At 39.1% G+C, this 17,806-nt stretch overlaps 2 protein-coding genes across 7 annotated transcripts; one reads left to right on the top strand and one right to left on the bottom strand.

Annotated features, from left to right (window-relative positions):
- The first annotated feature begins 1,853 nt into the window (after positions 1-1,853).
- Positions 1,854-6,783, top strand: LOC147792177 (aspartic proteinase Asp1-like). 4 transcript variants are annotated; one of them, XM_087124863.1, is made up of 11 exons: positions 1,854-1,995; positions 2,080-2,197; positions 2,733-2,966; positions 3,061-3,085; positions 3,120-3,230; positions 5,091-5,317; positions 5,454-5,687; positions 5,786-5,921; positions 6,073-6,267; positions 6,362-6,434; positions 6,526-6,783. In XM_087124863.1, exons 2-11 carry the CDS (start codon positions 2,172-2,174, stop codon positions 6,618-6,620), a joined length of 1,356 nt encoding a protein of 451 aa, XP_086980989.1. In that variant the 5' UTR covers positions 1,854-1,995; positions 2,080-2,171; the 3' UTR covers positions 6,621-6,783. The 4 variants fall into 4 exon arrangements, with proteins under 4 accessions (XP_086980989.1, XP_086980988.1, XP_086980990.1 ...); XM_087124862.1 differs by having other exon boundaries at positions 3,061-3,117; positions 3,152-3,230; XM_087124864.1 differs by adding an exon at positions 2,286-2,364 and having other exon boundaries at positions 1,868-2,197; positions 3,061-3,230.
- Positions 6,784-7,328: 545 nt separating this feature from the next.
- On the bottom strand, positions 7,329-16,272 carry LOC111796468 (protein CELLULOSE SYNTHASE INTERACTIVE 3). Of its 3 annotated transcripts, none has more exons than XM_087124861.1 (8): positions 16,112-16,272; positions 15,658-15,868; positions 15,135-15,233; positions 11,855-14,919; positions 8,914-11,454; positions 8,359-8,813; positions 8,163-8,279; positions 7,329-7,810 (listed from the first exon to the last, which is right to left on the bottom strand). In XM_087124861.1, the coding sequence occupies exons 3-8, from the start codon at positions 15,194-15,196 to the stop codon at positions 7,646-7,648; spliced, it is 6,405 nt and encodes a 2,134-aa protein (XP_086980987.1). In that variant the 5' UTR covers positions 15,197-15,233; positions 15,658-15,868; positions 16,112-16,272; the 3' UTR covers positions 7,329-7,645. The 3 variants fall into 3 exon arrangements, with proteins under 3 accessions (XP_086980987.1, XP_086980985.1, XP_086980986.1); XM_087124859.1 differs by having other exon boundaries at positions 15,664-15,868; XM_087124860.1 differs by having other exon boundaries at positions 15,664-15,943; positions 16,112-16,262.
- Between the last annotated feature and the right edge of the window lie 1,534 nt (positions 16,273-17,806).

Raw genomic sequence — 17,806 nt, 5'->3', positions numbered from 1 at the left:
ATAGACTAAAAGACTGTACAACAAAACTCTTTTAAGTGGGAATCCATCCATCCATCCTTCCTTCCTTCCTTCCTTCCTTCTCCACACAATTCCTCCCAAGATTTAAGAAAATATAATTTACTAATGCAACGTCATAGTTCTTCTTCCTGTTTGACCATATTATTCGATTTCGAGCGTTCGAGAAGAACCGTCTTTGTCTCCATCATGATTTAGGCTGAATAATCCACTGAACAATCCCTCCGTTATGACTTTGTCGATCTGGATCGTCACTCTTCCCATAGTAGACTGCAAATCCCTCCGTTACGACTTTGTCGATCTGGATTGTCACTCTTCCGAGAGTAGACTGCAAAAGACCCCAACATTCTAAAATTATGTAAATTCTAGTTTACTTACCTTTGTTTGTCGAGGAGGACACCATTCCCGATAAACTTTCTATATAATATAACCATTTTAGAAATGCACTTTTTACATCCATTCGATAGAAGAAAGATTTGTTATAAGAAACAAAACCAAGAAATATTTTAGTAGTTCTGAATCTAGCATAGGTGCCAAAGTTTTAATGCTAATGATATTTTCATTTTCATCCATTTCCTACCGTCCATAATCATTCCTAAAGGTCATCACCAACCGAGACTAGATAACAAGTTATGGTTACATGCCAATTTTAAACCTCTTTTACTTGCTTTCATGTTAGCTAGATCTTAACTGTTTTTATTATGTAAGTTCGGGGTGTATGGCTAATCGTCAATTATTTTTACTCGGGTTACACGCTATCAAAATAGTGGTTGTAGCTTATTTTTCTTGCTAGAGTATAACATTATTTTTTTAAAATCGATTTCGAAACATTTTCTAAAACTGTTATAATCTCGTTTTCTAAAATATTTTCTAAAAAATAGGGTCGGAGGTTTTGGTATAAGTTGGTTGTGCCAACAATGACCCACTCTTTAAGAGCTTTGAAATCTAGTCAAGAATGATATAAGAGGGAGAGAACAATTCCTCTGGAACATGTCTTTGTCCATACCTTTTACAACCTTATTATATTACTAACAACCTTTGTTTACTTATTTATGATTATATCCATACGACTCTCGATTATGTTCATGCATGCACCTTAGAAGCATAATCTTTTTTGTTACTGTCAATATATATATACATACAGATGAAAATTGTTTTTTTATACCTCACAAATTATCTCTAAATAATTTATAAAAGTAATTCTAATTTAAAAATATAGTACAAATGGTTCTGTCTGACATAGGCGATAAAAATATATTTGAAGTTTTTTAAAAAAAAGTATGATTCTTTTATTAAAAAATTAGAGAGTATTAATTAAAATTTTCCTAAAAAAATAATAATAATAAGAGTATTTTTTTTTTATTTTAGTAAAAGTTTAAAAGAATTATTTAAATTTTTTTAAATTTCGGAATATTTTTATTAATTTAAGTAATAAAATTCCAAATAAATCGGAGAGGGGCATTGTGGACAATTCCAACGGCAGAACTAATGAGTATAGGAAGGCCAATGGCGGGCCTTGCTTTTCAACCTGATTAAATTCTCTCTCTCTTTCTTATCTTCTTCTTCGTCTCCGTCTTCGTCTCCGACAAGGACCTGAAGGTCTTCGATCCAGTAATTTGTTTCATTAGCTTCCCTACCTTCCCCCTCCATTTTCGTTCTCTTATACTCATATGAATCTCCTCTTCTGTATATATGGAGCTCCAGTTTCACTCTCCCATGCTCTGTTCTTCCTCTGTTCACTCCATCCAATCCCCAGTTTCTCCGTTTGGATTCGAATCCAATGGAGGATAAGAAATCGAGTTTTGTTTCGGGTTCACTAGAGATCCGTATGCCGGTTCTGTTGTTTGTCTCGATTCTCTTTGCGATTTTCGCCGTTTCCTTGTCTGACAAGTTTCTCACCGCCGACTGGGAGGAGTTGAGATCCGTTGGGTTTGGTTCGTCGATTTTGTTTCCTGTTAAAGGAAATGTTTATCCTCTAGGGTTTGTGTTTTGTGTTTTGTGTTTTGATTTTTTCGTATTGTTTGGATTATTGCAATTTTCTCGATTATGTGTTGGAATCTGCAGTCATTTTACGGTTTCTGTCAAGATTGGTAAGCCGCCGAAGGCTTTTGAACTGGATATTGACACTGGGAGTGATCTCACTTGGGTTCAGTGGGATGTTCAATGTATTGGTTGCACTCTGGTACGTTGGATCTTGATCGATTTTGACTGAATTGTTGTGTTTGTTACCAAGTTCTAGCGTAATTCTGTGTTATTCATTACTTTTGTAGCCCCGTGATATGCTCTATAAGCCGCATAATAACGCTGTGAGTCGTGAAGACCCATTGTGTGGGGCGCTTTCTTCGCAAGGTAATGCCTCTTGCAAGAAATCAAATGATGCTGGTTTCTAGTAGTTTATAGTTGTGCCTTTTCAATTTCTAAAATCATTATAGAATTCATGACTTAGATTGTGACAATGTTTTAAAAAGAGATAACAATACAAAGAATACTAACTTTATTTTTATAAACAAAAAGTTTAGGCCCTTCTTGAAATATGCTTTGTGTTCTTCCTCATTTATATTTATATTGAGTGGAAAGTGGTAGTAGTAGTAGTGTTTGTAAGGGTTATAAAAGAGGCTAAAAACTTCTTTTTGCAGTGAACACTTAGTTTGGCCTTGGCCTTTGTTCTTGGAAACTTAATTACAATCTTCCTTTCCTCTGATTCCTGTTGCTTGCAGTTGTGGATATGATCAGGACGATGGTGGCACGCAACCGCCTCCTTCAGTAGCTGGTGTTCTTGGCCTTAGTAGTAGTACAGCAACCATTGTATCACAGCTAAGTGACCTCGGCCATGTAAGCAATGTCATTGGACATTGCCTGGCCGGACTTGGGGGAGGATTTCTATTCTTTGGAGGAGGCCTCGTCCCATCTTCCGGGATGTCGTGGACGCCGATGTTACGCAATTCAGAAGGGTCAGATAAATTTTGACATTGATCATTTGCTTCTTATACCTCCTCCGTGTAGTTGACTTGGCATGTATTACTATTTGATCTCATTCATTCTTAGGAAGTACTCATCTGGACCTGCAGAGGTCTACTTTGGTGGGAAGGCTGGTGGAATTAGAGGTCTACTTCGGCGGGAATGCCGGTGGAATTAGGGGCCTTACCCTGACTTTTGACCGTGGAAGCTCTTACACTTACTTCAACTCCCAAGTCTATGGAGCGGTAGAGAAACTGGTGAGAATATGAGAACAAGAACTTCTTTTATAGTTATAAATATCTTGATTAGAACGATATCATTGGAAAAATAATGATCGGTCTTGACAATGATATCCCAGTTGAAGAATGATTTGAAAGGACAACCTCTAAAACTTGCTCCCGATGACAAAACCCTTGAACTGTGCTGGAAAGGCCGAAAAGCTTTCAAATCTGTGAGTGATCCCGATGACAAAACCCTTGAACTGTGCTGGAAAGGCCGAAAAGCTTTCAAATCTGTGAGTGATGTGAGAGACTTCTTCAAGCCCCTGGCCTTAAAACTTTAAGAACTACAAGAACGCCCAATTTCAAATACTTCCTGAAGCTTATCTCATAATCAGTGTAAGTTCCTCAAACACCTCTCATTTATAACTCATAAGGGGGGTCGTATCTTTCATTCAAGGGATCGCTTAGCTCTATTTCTCCGTCAATTCGCTTTCTTTCTTCATGCTTTTCATTTATTTTTAGTAACGCTTTTGCCTTTCATTCAATGGATCGCTTAGCTCTATTTCTCCGTCAATCTCCTTTCTTTCTTCATGCTTTTCATTCATTTTTAGTAATGCTTTTCTTTTTTGATGAATGATATGTTAGATGAACACGACACTCCAGTATGATATTGTCTAATTTGAGCATAAGTTCTCATGGTTTTGCTTTGAGATTTCTCAAAATGCCTCCCTAAATTAGTCGACGTGGGACTTTCATCCAACACCTCCCCTCGAACAAAGTATGTCTCCCCTTAATCAAGGCTCGACTCCTTTTCTTTTGGAGTCTTAGTGATTTTTTACTATGCGTTCGAGGTGTCCTACTCAATTTAGTTTATATATATATATATAGTTTTTTATTTTTTATATTATATTTTGGATTAAGAAATGAAAATTACTTGAAATTAATATATTTTTTAATTATATGTATATAAAAGGATGGAAAAGAAAATTAATGGCAGTTTAAGCTATTAAAAACAGAAAAAAAGAATAAAAAATAGAGAGGGGTAATTTAGACAATTTAACTTACTTAAATTAGTTTTGAAGCGCAACTTTGTTCTCTCTTCGTTGTATTGGTTGTCCTTCGTCTCCGATTAAGGCGTCCAAGTCGTCTGCTCAATTCCTTCCTGACCTCTAAGCTCCAAAGGCTTCTCCCGTCCCTCTGGTGCAGATTCTTCGGGATCCGACCTCTCTCTCTCTATATATATATATCTATATGTATATATATATGCTCCATTTTGACAGTTCAAATCCGCCATTAATCTCCTCATTGCTCTGAGCTTTCTCATTTCTCGCCTCCGATTCCAGGCGGTAGGCGGTAGCAGCAAACGGAATCGAATTCAATGCGTATGTCCAATCTGTTTCCTGTTTTCGTTCTCTTTGCTGCTTCCGTCCTTTCCTTCTCCGGCAAGCTTTGCCTTGCTCAACGGAACCCATCGGTGATCAATCGTCCCAGTTCCTCGATCCTGTTTCCTGTCAAAGGAAATGTTTATCCTCTAGGGTTTGTGTTCTGTTTTCTTGCTTCATCTTTCATTTTCATTCTTATTCTCTCTCCCGCGTTATCTTTGGATCATTCATTCGTCATCATAGATTATTCAAATTTCCTCCATTATCTGCAGTCATTTCACGGCTTCTGTCAATGTTGGCAATCCGCCCAAGGTTTTTGATCTAGATATTGATACCGGAAGTGACGTCACTTGGGTCCAATGTGATGCTCCATGTACTGGTTGCACTCTGGTCAGTTTGATTGATGCAAATCAAATCGAGTTTTATTCAATTGTTTCTTTCTTCTCTTCTTATTTCGAAGACGAAATTGTTTCTAAATTGTAGCCTAATTTTGTGTTATTGATTACTTTTGTAGCCTCGCGATAAGCTCTATAAACCGCACAGTAACGTTGTGCGTTGTGGAGAACCATTATGTACCGCACTTTTCCACCAAGGCAAGCCCCCTTGCAGGAATCCAAATGATCAATGCGACTACCAAATCGAGTATGCTGACCATGGATCATCCATTGGTGTATTGGTCAAAGATCTTGTTCCCATGAAACTCGCTAATGGCACTGTCATAGCTCCTAATTTGGGCTTTGGGTTTGTATTCAACGACACACCCTGTTTTCTTTTCTTTGACATTGCTCATTCTTTTGGCAGTTCATGGCTTGGTTTCCCTTAATGTAGTAGGAAACTTGATACAAATCTTTCTTTCCTCTTATTCTCTTGTCTGCAGTTGTGGATATGATCAGCATAATGGCGGTTCACAACCCCCTCCTTCAACGGGTGGTGTTCTTGGGCTTGGAAACAGTAGAGGTACCTTGGCATCACAGATAAGCTCCCTCACTCATGTACGCAACGTAATCGGCCACTGCTACAGCAGCCATGGTGGAGGATTTCTATTCTTTGGAGGAGACCTTGTTCCATCTTCGGGGATATCATGGACGCCCATATTACACACTTCAGGAGGGTCAGTAAGAAGCCACCTTGAGCAATCAGATAACTTTTGGCATTCATCGTTGTGTAGTTCTCTTCTCTGAACTTGTATTTGATCTCATTCATTCTCAGGAGGTACTCATCTGGACCTGCCGATGTCTTCTTTGGTGGGAAAGCTGTTGGAATTAGAGGCCTTACCCTGACGTTTGACAGTGGAAGCTCCTACACTTACTTCAACTCCCAAGTTTATCGAGCGATACTCAACCTGGTAAGATGGGGACAAGAATTCTCTAATTTTCTACTTAATCTAAGGTTTGTACCGTAGCGACTAGAAAATTTAGGGTCAGTCACAAATTCTTTTTACAACGTATTGAATGAGATTAGAAACCAATAATCTAATCTGAAATGACATCCCCCAGTTGAAGAATGATCTGAAAGGACAACCTTTAAAAGATGCACCGGAAGAGAAGATCCTTCCAGTGTGCTGGAAAGGCTCAAAAGCTTTCAAATCAGTGGCAGATGTGAGAAGCTTTTTCAAGCCCCTGGCCTTGAGCTTCACAAACTCGCAGAATGTTCAGTTTCAAATGCCACCTGAATCTTATCTGATCGTCAGTGTGAGTTTCCCAAACATCTCATTTGTTTATCCATAGTTAACGGAATGAAACCATATGCTAGGAACAAAATATAAGAGACTTCTTACTTTTGCAGGAATTGGGTAAAGTTTGCTTGGGGATTTTGGATGGATCCCAAGTAGGATTGGGAAATGTTAACCTGATTGGAGGTAAGATACTGTTGGATCTCTACTTTCACATGCTTTCTTCCATCATTTCAGCTTCTTCTTACCCCTTTTTCCCACCCAAATCCATGAACAGATATCTCTTTTCTTGATAAAATTGTGGTCTATGACAACGAGAAACAGAAGATTGGTTGGACTCCAGCAAACTGCGGTAGACCTCGCAAGCAATGAAAGTATGTGATATTTATATTCCAAGGTGATTAATGGCCGGAGAAGTTGTCTCTCTACTCAAGAGAAAGAGATCAAGAATTAGGGGTTACAATAAGATATGATAAATGTAAATTCCCCCTATAATGATAAATAAATGAGAAGAAATTCAGGTGGTTGGTTCAAACATCCAAATTTCAGAATGTTGTTTTGGTTGAGTTTACAAATGAAAGATAGAAATGGAGTAAAAGGAAATAGCTATAAATTACAAACAAAAAAAAAAAAAAAATTTAAAATTGGTTCACTTACTACTGATACAATTATTTATTTGGAGTTTTAATAAATTGAGAAAAGGTCAAAACTTTGATGATTTAATCATTACATTTCCATATGGGGCCTCCTCATGGCATCTAGAACCACCGTGATCCCTATCCTATCTATCCCGACTAAGTTCCACAACAAGCGCAACCCTCGTGTTTAGTTGTCAACCGTTGAGGTTGGAACCCTGAGCAGACTACGATGATAAGTTGGAGGAAGGTGAGGATGACGTCAAGTCATCATACCCCTTATGCCCAAGGCAACACACATGCTACAATGGCCGGGACAAAGGGTCGAAGAATTACACGGAAATTAGAAAAATTGAAGGATGCATGGGAAAGCTGAAACCATTTTCATTTTTGACATAATGTAATGTAGTTTCTTAATGTAATGTAGTTTCTTAATGTAATGTAGTTTCTTAATGTAATGTAGTTTCTTTGTAATTGTAGCATTCTTTCTATAGACTAAAAGACTGTACAACAAAACTCTTTTAAGTGGGAATCCATCCTTCCTTCCTTCCTTCCTTCTCCACACAATTCCTCAGGAGATTTAAGAAAATATAATTTACACTTTGCATTTTAAGGTCCTCTCTTTTTCTTCTCTCATGCTCTACAAAATTGAAACTTCCATATCACATTTCCATTAATAATAATTACAATCACAAACTTACCTCTTCACCTCTCATTATGCTCGAATTTCTACGGCTTATAGTGTAGTGTACTAATGTGACGTCATAGTTCTTCTCCATCTGATATTCTGTTTGACCATATTATTTCGATTTCGAGCGTTCGAGAAGAACCATCTTTGTCTCCATCGTGATTTAGGCTGAATAATCCACTGTACAATCCCTCCGTTACGACTTTGTCGATCTGGATCGTCACTCTTCCTAGAGTAGACTGCAAAAGACCCCAACATTCTCAAATTAGAACAAAGGTTATCAAAGGTTGTGTTGTTGTTTTAAGATGGTGCCTATTGGTTATGACATTGTGAGCAACAATTAAACAGAGCCCAATCAATTCAAATTATTCTTTTACGTCCCATAGGTGAAAATCGAAGAACTGTTTATCATTAGCAAGGCAGGACTAGCATCAAAAAGGTAAAAAAAAGATCAAAAGAAATCAATGAACGTTCAAAACGGTATTAAAACCGATGAGCGTAGGTGCGAAAAGGTAGGGAAGGGGCAACAACTCGGCTACATAGGAAAGTTTAGATGAACTAAAATGTGCACTTGATGAAATAAATAATTACCTTCCCAAAAGTGCTTTTGCTCTTGCAGATGATGTGCAACTTTTGCCCCTTTGGAGGCACATCAAACGCCCAAGTAAATCCTTCTTTCCATTCAGGAGATGTACTGTGGCTAACAACCTGACCATGGCCCAGAAATCAACTTCAGCTAAACGCCACAAATCACAAGAGAAAATTATGTAAATTCTAGTTTACTTACCTTTGTTTGTCGAGGAGGACCGTTCCCGATAGACAATCGACAGAACGCATTTGTACTTCCCATCGTCTGTTTTAGATTGTTCCCTCGCTTAATAATAACAGTCAGACAACCTGGTAAGCAATGTAAAAGGCTATCTGCTCTGTCATGAAAACTAGGAGGGCAGGTTTTCATCAGCATTTGCAGTATGGGAATGGCCTCAGCTGCAATCATAGCTTGAGACTTTGCAATGTCAATTGGCATGGTCGACCAGGAATGCTTTAGCAAACATAAGGCATCCAACACGGTTTCCTGAGCTGCCTCGTTACCGGATTTTAGAGCTCCGATCAGATGAGGTATGGATAGAGTAGCAGCTTCAGAAGTATGGAGTTTAGGAAAGTTGGTGAATATCACATTCAAGGTTCTTAAAACCTCTTCATTGATAGTTGCAGTAGACCACAATTCCCTCTCTAGCGCAGCTGCATGATAAAATATTCAAAGCAACTCATTTTCATATTTAGAAGCCAAAGGTGAGCATAAAAAAAATAAAGAGATTCAACTCTTCCATGCATAAACTACCTGTCAAAGATCTGATGAGCTCATTTGATACATATTCCTGTAATGTATGATTCGAAAACAAGAACTTTATCAACAATGCTGCCTGACCAGAAATTTCTGGGCTTGGAGACAAAAGAAGCTCCTGAACAACCAATATTCCGCCCGCTTCAGCGACTGCTCGCCTATTTGTTCTACTGTGCATGACAAAATTTTGCAAAGCACAAATAGCCACCATTTTCATTTCTTCTGTTGCTTCATCTTCAAGCAAACTTATCAATGCACGACAAGCAGAAACCGAATCACTGGCTCTTGCATGTCCTGCATGCTGTGACAGATCTCCCAGAGCTAAAGTTGCGAGAAGCTTACCGGGCTGCGATCTGGTCAGTGGATCTAATAAATACTGTGATAAGGGTGCTATTGCATACTTGGAAACCTTCATCTCTCGCACCCTGACATTATTAAATAGAGTTTCAAGTAACCTTCCAGATGCTTCTTCACATTGGTGAGATCTTAGAAGGTCCACCAAGGCATCTATAGCACCAGCTTCCGCCATCTGTTCAGCGCTTAACGTATCATTACTTTCGTGATTAACTAAAGCACTGAGAGCGACCGTGATTGTGCTCTCTACAGTTGAATGCAACATTTTCACGAGAACAACCACAGGAACTTTATAATAGTATTTAGCGTTGAATCGTAATATGTTTGACAAAACCATGGCTGCTGATTCCCAGAGAGCATGAGGAGGCTGAGGGTCCTCTTGTATAATAACTTTCGAAAGCTCGAAAATACCTCCAGCATCAGCAACAGACTTGGGCCAGCTAGTGGATATTTTTTCCAATGCCTTTATAGCTGTTTGCTGTAGATTCAATATTCCAATCCCAGCAAGCTGTACAAGTGGCACAACTGCATTTTTAGTCGTAATATCTTGCTGGAAATGCTCTTGTGCAAGAAGATGAGATAATAACTCGGTGCCAAGCTGCTGGACAGCACGAGACGGTGACTCGAGAAATGAAATCAGAGGCTCAATAACTTGGCTAGGAGTAAGTTTTAGAGTCACAAGGCTTTGCGGCTTCTCCAAGATATTTACGAGAGCTTGTAAGGCACTGTGCTGCCCCCACAAATTAAAATCTGGACGAAGCAAAACCAAAAATAGAGGTTCCACTATTTTTGCAGCATCTGAACTCCTAGCAATTGCATTACTATTTGTTAAAATGCGAAACAGTTCAGCCACTGAGGAGCATAATGAACTAGGTGCATCTGGAAGTAACTCGAGGCAATTATCAATGACCCCAACCTTAACCATATCCATTTTGAGTTGAGTCCGATCTTTTCCCAACTTTATGAGAGAGCAGATGCTAGCTTCAACCAATCTATAGTTTGTTCCAGATACCAAACTAACAAGGAGGTCCACAATATCATAGGGTAAAGTGAGCTCTACTTGTTGTTCATCATCCAACAATCTTTCAAGTGCACATACCCCAGACTCGACTGCTGCACTTGAATCTGACTGCATCAGCAATAAGAGTGGTTGTATGCATTCAGAGACAATTGGATTTGTTCTTACTTTAATGTTACTGAACAGAATAAAACATAGTTCTGCAGCATTCGTCTTCAGCTCCAAGGATGACGACAATGTTAAAATTTTGCATAAACTGTCGAGCGGTGATCCTTCCACATCATTCAAGAAATCTGCTTTTGAAGAATATCCAGATGTCAATCTAAGTAATGCAGCAAGAGCAGCACCTTGCTCACTTTCTGATGTGGCATTGAGCATGTCCACTAATGGATGGAAAGCCTGCTTGGCTAGCTCAGAATCTCTAATACTCTCACAATCAAAAAGTTCAAAAAGGGCCCTTGCAGCACTGAATCTTGCACCTCTTGACCCCAGACGTAGGACAGCTATAAGTTGATTCAAGGAACTTGCCGATGCCTCATAACGAATAAGATCAGGGTTGCTAAATAAAATTCTCAATAGATCAGATATTATGGCCTCTGTTGAGTCTTGAGGACTCAAAGACAGGTACTTTGTCAAAGCATCTACAGCTCCAGCTTCAGCCATCATTAATTTATTTGCATCACTTCCATCAGCGATACACGTCAAGAGCTGAACAGCAACAGGAGGAGCACCGGGTCTATCTGGTAATGGTCTCAAAAGATCAACTAGAAGAGGTATAGTTTTGCGTGCAGTTGACCCAATTCTAACTTCTTCAATTTCAAATAGACGCTCAAGAACAACTTGATCTGGTTTCCGTGTCAAAGAAAACTCATCTGCCAAAGCAACAAGGTTTGGCATATCCGACTCCACAAACCCAATCAGAGAAATTAACCCAACAATTGCACCAGAATTTGCAATGGCAAGATTTACTCCTTTGCTACCGTTACAAACAAGACTGGCTATTGCCTGTGCAGCAAAGAATTTATCATTCACCTCCTCAGATCTTACCAGAAAGGCAAGTGAAGGTATGATACTCATGGTTGCAGGAGATGAGGCAACACTCGCATCTTGGAACAAGATAGCGAGGAGCAGGGCACTGATCCATATACCCTCCATATCCTCCAATTCTGCCTGTTACAATGACACCACATATCATATCTATAAGAATTCAGTTTAAAAGGAAAATCATAGCAGCAAGACATTTCATGATAAGTACGTGCACCATTCAGGCTTTGATAAAAGCAGACGTCCCATCACCATTCTCCAGCAGATTTCAATATTCACTGCATACCCTAGCAATGCTAATTTTGTTCAAAAGATGTTCACTTTAAGTTGTTATTCTTACTCCATAAGAGGTGATGGAACGGAAAGTGGCAAAAACTATTTACGAGGAAAGACATTTCCATTTCCTCGTAAATAGTTTTTGCCACTTTCTTTTGGTTTGAAAGAACAAATAAGTTTAGATTTGATGTAATTGAAATAAAGAATGATTCTAAGGGGAGTGGACAAGAAAAGTTAACAAACTACTTGCCTGTGAATTTGAAGTATAGGTACCAAGTTTGTCAGACAGGGCCTCAAGTCCTCCAGCTTCCATAACAGCGACCTTGTTCTCCACATTAAAAGAAGCAATTATTGACAACAACCAGAGGGCAATAGTCCCTCCCATGACTGTGGCTGGATCAGGAGCATCAAACCTATCTCCATCTAGGAAAGTACTTCGTTTCATAAAACCTCTAGGGGTCCTAAGTTTAACGTCTGGAGAGGAATAAGTAGAATTTTGCTTGATCAAATCCACTAAGGCATGTATAAGCAGTTGCAGACATCCAAACGAGTCAAGCGCTCCCACCGACTGCTGTTTGTGCTCCTTCATAGCACAAATAAGTAATGCAGCCCCTCCTGACTTTACTTCTGGACTAGAAGAGGTTATTATTTTACTAGCAAGAGAGTCGAGTGATTTTGATCTAGCAACTAACATATCACCTAAAATAACAGGTTGGTCTCCACACATTCTTGACAAAATTTCTATCACCTTCTCCTGCAGTGAAGATGGTCCCTCAGCAAGACAGTACACAAGTGGTTCCAAGCTGGAAGGATCCTCAGCAAGGGCAGACCAGGGTGCATAAGACAAGCTAGTTCCTAGCTTGGTCCTAACTAAGAGTGAAATGACTTCTAAAGCATCTGCAACATTATTCCCATCCAGATCCATAAACCTTAAGTAATCAACTAGAGTAAGGACAATGAAACGACACTGGGTTTCGCTTGCGAACACTTCACCAGGTGGAAAATGGCCCAACAGTTGATGAAGGGCTTGAGCTGCACTCTTCTTACCAACTGGAGTTCCTTCTCCCAGGACTCTCGTTAGAGCTGAGACAACATCTTCTCCTAGAGCTTCTGCAGCTATTTGAGGATCAGACAGAAGATTGGCCAGGGCAGCAACTGCAGTTTCAGCAGCATCAACAGAAGATGTTTTAGCCAACTTAATCAGGGGCTTGACGTCCCCTTCAGCAATATGGCACATCTTATTCATTGCTTTTGTCTTGCTGGGCCTAGAGAGGGCAGCCAATGCCCGAGCTGATTGAGTGGCAACTTGAGTATTGCTGGCCAAGAGCTTCATGCAAGGGTTTACAATCTCATCAGTTGCAAGACTATCGGAAATATCTGGCCTTGTGCTAAATAAGTCTGCTAGAACAGAAGCAGCATGGGCTTGAGTTTCTTCATTTGATGAGTTAAGAACTTGAACAAGTGTTCTCAGTCCTTTATTAGCTGCAGAACCTGTGTGAAAAAAATCCTCATATGACGCCATAGTAAGCACGTGACCTAAAACTTGAATTATATTAGCCTTATCTTTTGGAGAATCTCCTAAGAGCATAGCTAGTAGCTGATTTATAGTAGCAGAATCAGCAGTTTGGACAAGTTTTAAAAGTGCCATAGCAGACGCTTCCTGGCCCCTTGATCCACCACTTTTTAAGAGCCACAAAAATGCTGGGATGGCACCGGCACTTTCAACACAGGCTCGAATATCTTCACTGTGACAGCACAAATTCCACAGAATATGAGCTGCATCCTCCCTTGCCTTGTGGGAACCTGTCTCTAATAATTGAACCAATGGAGGAATTCCACCAGCAGCAGTGATAGCCCACTTGCTGTCATCTACCTGGTCAGTCAAGATTTCCAGCAACTGAACAGCATACTCCTGATGTTGCTCACTTGATAACCCCAATAATGATATAAGTAACTGAACTCCTTCTCTCTTGCCAATGGCTTCCCAGATGCCAACCCCATTGCAGCATAAGCTAGTCAGAGAGGGTATTAGGTACTCTTGTACATCAGGAGCAGCGGTGGTTACAAGTCCAATAAGCACCTTTTTGGTTTCTGCATGATTTAGACATTCTGAGAAATATATGTTACCGTATAGACTAGCCATAGCTTCAAGGACACGCTCCTGAACTAACTTATTATCCTGAGCCTTCAGTAGCATTACAAGAATATCTTCTATCTTGGTAGCATTAAAGGGCTCCTCATCACGGGACTTCTCGAAAACCACTAGAGTGTATGCAAGTGCTCCAACTATATCAGCAATTGGTGCATAAAGGCGAGGGGACAGTGAAAGTTCTCCTAGATAAAGTATTAATGCAGACATCCCACCACAAAGATTGGCCAGTGCTCGTGTTGCATGCTCTGGCAGAGACTGACCATGCTTACCCTGCATACACTCTTTAGAAGGGGCAACTATAGCCCTAATAAGTACTGGAATCCCTTCCTCACCCACAATTGCTTTTTTGGCCTCAGTTGATTTTGATGAGAGAGCCTCCAGTGCATCAGCAGCACTTGCGCGGACAGAAATATCATTTTTCTTACTTACAAGCCCAAGCAAAGCTTTCACGGCACCAGATTCTATAACCTTATCTACGCTATCACTGAAAGCCAAGATTAGGCGTGCTAGGAGAGAAGCTGCATTTGACTGAACTGCAGCACTGTCAGAAGAGAGAAGATCAACAATGATGTCCACTCCCCCAGCCTCAAGTGTGGCTTTCCAATAACCGTCCTTGTCTCCGCAAAGATTTCTCAAAGATCCAGTAACGAATCCCTCTACAACTTTGTCCTGCCTATTGTTTGGATTTAGTTGGTCCCATAATGTGGGTATCACACCTTCTGTGACAAATATCTTCATACCAACACGATCATTCAAAAGCCCACTTGAAGAAACTTCATAGATCGCCTCAGCTGCAGCCTTACTAGCCTCAACCGATTCAGATTTCAAGAGTGAGAGCAATGGTGGGATGCATCCACCAAGAAGCACTTTCAAGCGTAGTTCGTCATCTTTGCATAGAATGGTTAAAGTTCTAGCAACATTAACTTTCGCTACAGAAGACCCACTTCTGAGGACATTGATGAACAAAGGCATAGCTTGAGAATGAGAACCAATAAGTGTTCTAGCATCCTTTTGTGTTCTAGCAATTCCAAGAAGGCGTGCTGTAATAAGTTCTTTCTCGTTTGATGAAGACATATTTGCATGAAGTTGCTCAATGAGCTGAGCAACAGTGGCCATTGTAGTTTCTGGATCATCCATACTTGCTGCTCCATTATTTTCCCTGATAATTGGAATTCATCCACGTTCAGTATCTAAGAACCATAAGGCTCCTTTTAACAAGAACAAAATACATTTTACCAGTAGTTGATAATTAGCACGTGCCTATAGTCTAGTGAACTATGAACATTGCGTTAATCTATTGCCATATTTTTCATTAATAAGCCCAACCAACTGTAACAAACAAGGAGAGAGGATAAGGGAAGAAACGAAACTTACCGAGGGCTAGAAGTAGACGGTGATAGGGACTCAATTTTTCCTGTAACGGGGGACTTCGACATTTCATGAATTCACTGCCTCAGCTTTCACCCTGCTCACCTGCAAGTTGAAGGCATAAAACCTCAAAACTCCTCAACTTATTTCATACAAATCAGTGATAAACTCATCAACGAGTTACAAATCTCTAACAGAAATAACTCAAAATCCAAATCCCAAAACATCATAAGACACACATGCACACAGGGTTAGAGATCAAAAATGTTGCTCTTCTGTAGATCCCAAATCCAGAAATGTAAAAAGATTTTCAATGTTTGATCTTCCTATTGCAGAAGGCTGCATCATACGTCCCAAAATGGCTCTTTCATAGCCAAGATTAACAATCTTGAAGGTCAGCAAGTTCAGATCCATAATTAGGCCATATAAACATCTCGACCTTACAAGTAGAACTTCAGCTCAATAGCAATAAAAAAAATTGCAGAACGATTTAACAAACAAAACAATAAGAAAACCCAAATGAACGAACTCGAACCAAGTAGTCGAATAAGCAGATGCCCAAAAACCTCCCCCTTCCACAACACGTCCTCGGCCGCTTCTTCCGACTCAGAAGCATCAAAACCTCAATTATCACATTACTCAATTCAAATCCATCTCCAAACAGCCCTCCAAAATCCAAAAAGCAGCAACCTCACTTGAATGTAATAATTCACCGACAAACCAAGACCACAGTGAACCCACTGCAAAACAGCAGCCACAGCAAACAGATCAAAGCCGAATCAGTAAAAGATCTCCCAATTCCAGTAACACAATTGCTTAAAAAAAACAAAAAGAAGAAGAAATTAAGCAAATTAAAGATTAAAAAAACAAAAAAATGAATAAAATAAAGTACGGAGATCGGATCAGAGGCAGCGTCACAGAATCTAGGGCAAGAAAAACGTCATTTTCGAAGTGCAAAACGAATTCGGAAATTGAAAATGTACCTCAATCTGGAGCTACTGATGAACTGGGAATTGGCTCTCTGAGTAAGACCCGAATCAAAAAGGAAAAAAAAAAACGGCAGCCCGAGAGAAATAAAGAGAGAGAGAGAGAGAGAGAAGCAGCCTCACAGTCTCTCAGTCTTTTCGCTTCCACTCCTCCATGTGTCTATGTGTGCAGTTTTTTTCTTTTCTTTTTCTTTTTCTTTTTTAATTTTAAATTCTAATTTTAATTATGGAAAAATAAATAAATAAATAAATGGAATTGTCATAAAAGCGCGGGTGATTGGAAATCGGTTGGAAGAGTGGAAATGCTGCCCCCACTTCCCTCTTTTTTTTTTTAATTATTTTTTATCTAATAATTTTATTATAGGGTCAAAATATATATATATATATATATATATATATATATATATTATTATTAATTGGTAGAAATAAATTTAAATATTAATTTTTTAAAATATTTATAATGTTCGCCAATTAAATTAAACAATATTTGATAGTGGTGGGAGTTATAGGGTATCAGAGCCAGATTTCGATCCTAGGACCTCCACAGGTTATGGACCCACCATGCTTCCGCTGCACCACTCTAATTTGTTAAAAATTAAATATTCCTTATAAGGATGTGAAAACTTCTCAGCCGTGTTTTAAGAGTGTTAAATATGTACTTTGTTCGAAAGTTTCAGAGAAAGAGTCGAGCATCTATTAAGGGGAGACTGTTTAAGAGCTCCATAGGCCTTACGGGAGGCTCTATGGTGTACTTTGTTCGAGAGGAGGATTATTGAAATGAGTAGTCCCATAATGGCTAATTAATAAGAAGATCATAGCTTTATAAATAAATAACACTATCTCCATTGAAAGCTACGAGAGTTTATGCTGACAATATCATATCATACCATTATGAATGGTCGTGGTTCTTGGGTATTTTATAGTTTTAAATTGGGTAAGAAAATATAATTAAAAAAATTAATTAATTAGAGAAATTAAGAGAATAATTACAAGATGGAATGCGAGGGAGCGTTTAAATTATTAGCTTTGCAAGTAATAATGTTATATTAATTGCCCAATTGACAATTAATTAATTACATTAATTATTCCATTTCACCAATAATTATTAAAAAAAAAAAAAAAAAAAAAAAACACTTTGCTTGATAATTAATTTAATCACTATATTATTATTTTATTACCTCACAAAAGGGACTTTTAATATTGCATTGAGACCCCCAAAGAATGGTGATATTACTTTGCAACCATAATAATTTTATGGCCAAACAAAGACTTATATGGTGACAATAAAATCAAGAATTAAGAGGGGAAATCATTGATATGAACCACCCATGTGGTCAAGATCTAGCGGACCCTAAACAGATACCATCGTTATGTAAACCAAAACCATTAAACTTTTGAATTTGCACGATGAAGGGCTCCGATTGAACCTGCTGCTAGCCCGTTACGTATCTCGCAATCTATCTTCATGGGGCTCAATGTCATCGCTGGCACCCTGCCTAGTGTCTGACTCTAATACCATTTGTAATAACTTCAGCCCACTGTTAGAAGTTATTTTGTAACACCCCAGATCCACTGTTAGTAGTTATTCTGTTGGTGTCTGGCTCTAATACCATTTGCAATCAATGTGGGACATCATAATCCACCCCCCCCCCCTCTCGAGGCCCTCACTGGTACTATTTCCTTCCTCCAATC

This window comes from Cucurbita pepo, chromosome 6 (assembly GCF_057944985.1).
Source record: "Cucurbita pepo subsp. pepo isolate OVF chromosome 6, ASM5794498v1, whole genome shotgun sequence".
Classification (NCBI taxonomy): Eukaryota; Viridiplantae; Streptophyta; class Magnoliopsida; order Cucurbitales; family Cucurbitaceae; genus Cucurbita; species Cucurbita pepo.
The sequence above is the reverse complement of the archived record's forward strand: the minus strand, read 5'-3'. Positions and strand labels throughout refer to the sequence as shown.

Coding starts and splice junctions, on each gene's coding strand:
- LOC147792177 (XM_087124863.1), top strand. CDS start 2,172: ATGTTCAATGTATTGGTTGCACTCTG. Junction 3,086..3,119: donor ACTCATCTGGACCTGCAGAG/GTCTACTTTGGT, acceptor GTGGAATTAGAG/GTCTACTTCGGCGGGAATGC. Junction 5,688..5,785: donor ATATTACACACTTCAGGAGG/GTCAGTAAGAAG, acceptor ATTCATTCTCAG/GAGGTACTCATCTGGACCTG.
- LOC111796468 (XM_087124861.1), bottom strand. CDS start 15,196: ATGTCGAAGTCCCCCGTTACAGGAAAAATTGAGTCCCTATCACCGTCT. Junction 11,455..11,854: donor TACTTCAAATTCACAGGCAA/GTAGTTTGTTAA, acceptor TGTAACAGGCAG/AATTGGAGGATATGGAGGGT. Junction 8,280..8,358: donor GTCCTCCTCGACAAACAAAG/GTAAGTAAACTA, acceptor GGCCATGGTCAG/GTTGTTAGCCACAGTACATC.